This window comes from Poecilia latipinna, unplaced genomic scaffold (genome assembly GCF_001443285.1).
Source record: "Poecilia latipinna isolate Pla-1442-1.1 unplaced genomic scaffold, P_latipinna-1.0 Scaffold392, whole genome shotgun sequence".
Lineage (NCBI taxonomy): Eukaryota > Metazoa > Chordata > Actinopteri > Cyprinodontiformes > Poeciliidae > Poecilia > Poecilia latipinna.
The window spans coordinates 61,517-66,794 of record NW_015113008.1 but is presented as its reverse complement, the minus strand read 5'-3'; the positions used below and the strand labels follow the sequence as shown (position 1 = coordinate 66,794).

Sequence of the window (5,278 nt, the reverse complement as noted above, 5' to 3'; positions counted from 1 at the left end):
GGGGGGGGGGGGGGGGGGGATGTAAAATAAGGATGCAATAATCTTGTTGCATAAGTGTGCAAAACCCATAAACTAAGACTTTGCTCAAGCTACTCTTAATTAAATTCTTCTTGATTTCTCATCTGCCATCAAACACATGTGAATCGAATCTATAACAAAGATCATCTTTTCCAGTTAAATTTTCATTGTGTCCGATTATTTGCATCTTTCAGCCAAATGCCTCAATTTCTAGAAAAGTTGCAAATGATATAAAAAAAAAAAAGATCAAATTGTGTAAACATATCAGTCAGGAGCAAAGAACAAAACAATCTCCAGGATGTTATGTCATCATATGAAATCAACAGAGATGTAACTACTACTACTACTTTATAAGAGCTCAATGTTATGTTTGAAACGTGGAAAAAGTCTAAACTCATTAAAATTCTACCCCAGTACTCGAAAATGAAAACTGCCCCTGTCATGTTGATGGATCTGTCCATATGCATTAGATATTATACTTGCCTATAAAAATTCAAGAGTAGTTTTTAACTTGTGTCAAAATAAGTTCATTTTAAAACCACTTTAGACTGGACCCTTTTCGATATGAGTGTATATACATATAAATAGATACACTGCGAGATGAAACGCATACATGCAGTCCAACAAACTACTGCTGCTATTGAGCTGAAACCGATGGAAATGATTTCTCTCTTCAGGTCAACCTGGAGAGACGACGCTATTTTATGGTTCGTTGGTTCCCTGACCCAAATAAAAAAAATCTTTAACTTTGTGTCGACCGCAGAAGGTGCCTGACATCCGTTTGTTTTTTGCTCTACTTCTTGCTTCTTTCTCTTTTAGTTGCTGTAGCAGGACGAGCGAGACGAGAATTGCTCAAACGTCTGATCTGAGGAGTCTGTGCTTCTCTTTCCACTTTCTTCAGTGTAATACTCTAAGATTAACCCAACTCAAATGAACTATTGTGTGCTAAAATGAAAAAAATATATATTTATTTAAACAGATTTTATGTCTCACTTTATTCACCGTGAGAGGCAAAACAATAATAATACTCTACTGATAAAGTCAGAAAGATTGGTACATTTTTATTTTCTTTTTACATTTAATGCTTCTTTCCAGTAAATCATAACTTTTATTAGATATGCTATTGTTTTTTTTTATTTTTTTTTTTAGGTTGAACAGTGTAAAGGTCCTTAAACTTTGAGAAGATTTCGAAGCTTTTCCATACCTAATTTTCTCTTTATATACTCCCTAAAACATACAGTCTGAAAAATGTACAACACCCATTAAATATTCAGTTCTTTAACAAAAACAAAAAAAAAACCTTCATATATAGACGTCTTGACTTTCTCAACCTCGTTTTTGAAGCCTGGGGAATCAGGACTTTCCATTTTTTCTTAATTCTCAGCAAGTCTATGGTGGACTTACTGGTAGGTTTTACATCATTGTTTTGTGGGGTGGGGGGTCCAGTTATCCTTCAGCTTCATTTTTGTAATTGATAGTTTTCTCAAGCATCCTCTGGTGTATGATGGACTGATGATGTCTTATAAAACATCTCCAAACCATTTCCTCGACGTATGAAGTTCCCTTCTTTTAATGCTCTTTAAAGCTTATGAGGAAAATCTCCTTTGCTCTGTAATCTGGATAACTAAAGACTAGACTCATCTGTCAAAATATTTTTTTTTTTCCACAAGTGCTGCTGGTGCTTCAACATTTTCACCAATCCGTCGCATGGGAACCGAAATGCGCGTGGTGCACTTTCGCCCTCTGGTGGCCTAACTTGACATTTCACCCAAAATGTTTTCTAGTCCACAGGTCAGCTAATCTGCAGCTGATGTGACAGTGGCAGGCCTTCATCAGTCTCTGCTGTGACCTGAAGCTGACATGAAACACTGATCTGATTGTTCAGTGTGATGTTATATTTCTAACTACTACAAACCTACCATCTTATGTTATCTCCTGCAAAAGTTTTCCTGACACACTTTCTCCAGCTGAAAGTGTGTCAGTCTTGAGAGACCAGAAAGTCACACAAACACACACAAGGTAATGTGGTAATGTATTTTTTATTATTTTAGAAAAATAGTTTTTTATATATATATAAAAACAAATAAGTTATGAATTCCAGCAGCTGCTTTAAGTTTCCTTTGTAATGACATCTCTCCACATCAACATTCTCTGTCGCTATCATTCTCACACACACACACACACACTTTCTTGCTTGACACAGGTCAGTTCCCACAGTCATTCAGTCGTTATGCGTTGTTACCAGTCCATATCAGCTTCACCAACCACACAATACAAGTTGAGAGCATCTTTTTTCTTCTTCTTCTTTTTTTTTTTTTTTTTTTTTTTAGTCTGGATTCATCCTTGCTCTCTGACCTACTTTCCGTAGAACATCTCCATGAGAACCTCCTCGATGTTCACCGCCCCGATTACGGGTCTGAAGAAGAGCTGTGCGACCACCAGCGGGCTGATGGCCCGCAGCATGGACAGGGCGATGAGCAGCTTGGCAAAGCGCATCGAGTCGTCGCGGTGGATCAGCCGGACGTGCTCGTTGAGAGCCTGGTGCGCCTCTCGGCGCAGCGCCTGGATGTAGTGGAGGCAGCGCAGACCTTCTAGATCTGCGAGAAGAAGAGAGGAAAGTTTAGTTTTTTCAAACGCAGACCACTCCGGGTCAATCTCATCAGTGTTCCGATCGACCGAATCAGCTTTCTTATATTGTTACGGTCTGTTTTGCAGATTTTATTCCATGCACACTGATTAAAACCTCCGATTTTTACCTGGATTAAAGAGCACAGTTCCCTTGAGATACGCGTACTCCTTCGTGCTGATATCCACACTCCAGCACTTCTTCAGGAAGGCTTTGATCGCCTCGATGTCCACCACGGACACCCCGACTGCCACCCTGGTCTGACCGGCCAGGATCTCGCTCTGCCGGTCCGGCACACCTGTGAGGATGCGCTGCAGCATGCTGGGCTCCACGGTCTCCGTCGTCTCAAAGTCCACCCGGTCCTGCGCAAGCCCCAGCACCAGCAGCGGGGCCCAGCCGCTCCGGATCAGCATCAGCTGGTCGTCCTCCGGCAACTGGCGGAAGCAGGGGACGTTTTTCACGAAGCGCAGCGTCTTCACCAGCACCGCCGACGCGGCTTTGCACGTCACCTGCGGGGAGCGCAGCACGCCCCGGCGGCGCGTCGATCCGCAGGAGCACGCCTGCTGCCGGAGCTCCTGCAGCGAGCCCGGCCCGGAGGAGGAAGAAGAGGAGGAGGAGGGTGAGGAGGAACAGGAGGAGCCCTTGAGGAGTAGATGCTGCAGGGTTTGATGTTGGGAATGCTGCTGTTGGTGTTGTCGTGGCTCCTCGGCGGTCACAAGGCTATCGCTCTTCAGAATGCTGTAGAGAATGCTGCTGTTGTTTCGGGCGCTGGCACTCCGACAGCGACAGCCCTCCAGCGTGGCCATGACCGCTGGCCGCTCTACATGGGCAGGAGCTGCCTCTTTGAAGCGCCGGGGGTCAGTGACAGAGGTAACTGCTTCCTTACCCCCTGATAGCCCCGAGTGAAGGGCAGTCTGTTTATATTAGCTCCCGTCTGTCCCCGCACTTTGAGAGATTGCTCAGAGTTGCTGCATATTTCCACCTCCACCGGCTTATGCACCTCCTCTTTTCCCTCTCTATCTCTCTCTCTCTCTCTCTCTCTCTATACAGATACAGATACAGCCTAGTCAGAAATGGGAAAAAAAATAAAAAATAAAAAAGCATTTTTTGTGTGTATGTGTGTGAAATTAATTAATTAATTACTTTTTAATTGTACCTCTCTGCTCAAAGGTCAAGGAAAGAAAAGTTCACGAAACACAAAATGTGACCTCAAAGTCTCAGCCTTTCTGTCACAGCTTGGCTTTTCATTTTTTAATTGAATTGGGGATGAAAAAAATCTTGAGTAACTAGAGATGCACCAGAAATCAACAGAGGTATGGAGTTTTATGATTTTCAAATTGACTCCACCTGACTGGTCAGAAATTTAAAAAAAAATCCACTCTTTTATCCAGTCAGTGAACTTATCACTCTGAAGTCCTGCCATGTAATAACGCTGTTTAGTGTGGATGTTGTGAAAGCAACAGGGACCTTGTTCACGACTTATAGGTTTTTCTGGACCATATTTTACCCCATTGTTTCTACTGTATTACGACACTGGGGTAATTATGGCAAAAAATGTCCGTATTCTTTAGCTGTATGAGGTTGTGTGATCTCACTATCTGACAACTCCCAGCATTTTCTTTCATTCATCTTAAATTCCTCCAACTATCTGTTAACTTTACTTTTTAACCTGGAGTAACTAGTATCTACTATGCTTACATGCATAGTAGATATGCTTTCCTTCGCAAATAACATTTATTTTCAATCACTCATGCATATTATACATTTTGTAAATTATTGCAAACATCCTCTGACTTAGAAGGGATAATAATTTAGTTTCAAATTGCTTCCAGTGTGAAATGATCAAAAATTATACAATGCTGTAAAAGTTACAATCCTATTACAGTTACAGTTGTTTATCCATGAGTTAAAACATGTATTTAATTTGACCGAAATTGGCTATGTTTACTTGTTTAGACACAATACTCCATCTGAAAAAACTTTTCAATAGTTGATCAATATTATAAACGCAGTGTTACTATCAATTAGGTTAAAGTCAAAAATATAATTCTGGCAATTGGAACTTGTTTCCTTTCTCACTGACACAAAGTTTATGTCCCATTTCCTAAAGGTTTGGTGTGACTCTGCTCATCTTTATGTATGTATGTATGTATGTGTGTGTGTGTGTATATATATATATATATATATATATATATATATATATATATATATATATAAATTCCCCTCTCACCCTCCATGGGTGGTCTCTTTCATCCTCTGAGCTCGGGTCCTCTACCAGTTTGGGGGTGACTGCCCCGAGGGCCCCGATGACCACAGGCACCACTGTGGTCTTCACCTTCCAGGTCTTTTCCAGTTCCTCTCTGAGGCCCTGGTATTTCTCCAGTTTCTCATGCTCCTTTTTCCTGATGTTGTGGTCACTTGGTATTGCTACATCCACCACAACGGCTTTCCTCTGTTCTTTATCCACCACCACAATGTCCGGTTGGTTCGCCATTACCATCTTGTCTGTCTGGATCTGGAAGTCCCACAGGATCTTGGCTCGGTCATTCTCCACCACCTTTGGGGGTGTCCCCCATTTTGACCTCGGGGCTTCCAGTCCATATTCTGCACAGATGTCAGATGTTCCTGTACACC

At 42.0% G+C, this 5,278-nt stretch overlaps 1 protein-coding gene and 1 long non-coding RNA gene across 2 annotated transcripts in view; one reads left to right on the top strand and one right to left on the bottom strand.

Moving 5' to 3' along the window:
* The first annotated feature begins 18 nt into the window (after positions 1-18).
* LOC106950321 (uncharacterized) overlaps positions 19-5,278 on the top strand; it is a 23,332-nt gene continuing 18,072 nt past the window's right edge. The window contains exon 1 of the long non-coding RNA XR_001425590.1: positions 19-2,221. This is a non-coding gene — a long non-coding RNA (uncharacterized LOC106950321). The remainder of the gene's footprint in view (positions 2,222-5,278) is intronic.
* nr0b1 (nuclear receptor subfamily 0, group B, member 1) lies at positions 2,324-3,615 on the bottom strand. Its single transcript, XM_015037098.1, has 2 exons — positions 2,775-3,615; positions 2,324-2,615 (listed from the first exon to the last, which is right to left on the bottom strand). The coding sequence occupies exons 1-2, from the start codon at positions 3,448-3,450 to the stop codon at positions 2,374-2,376; spliced, it is 918 nt and encodes a 305-aa protein (XP_014892584.1). The 5' UTR covers positions 3,451-3,615; the 3' UTR covers positions 2,324-2,373.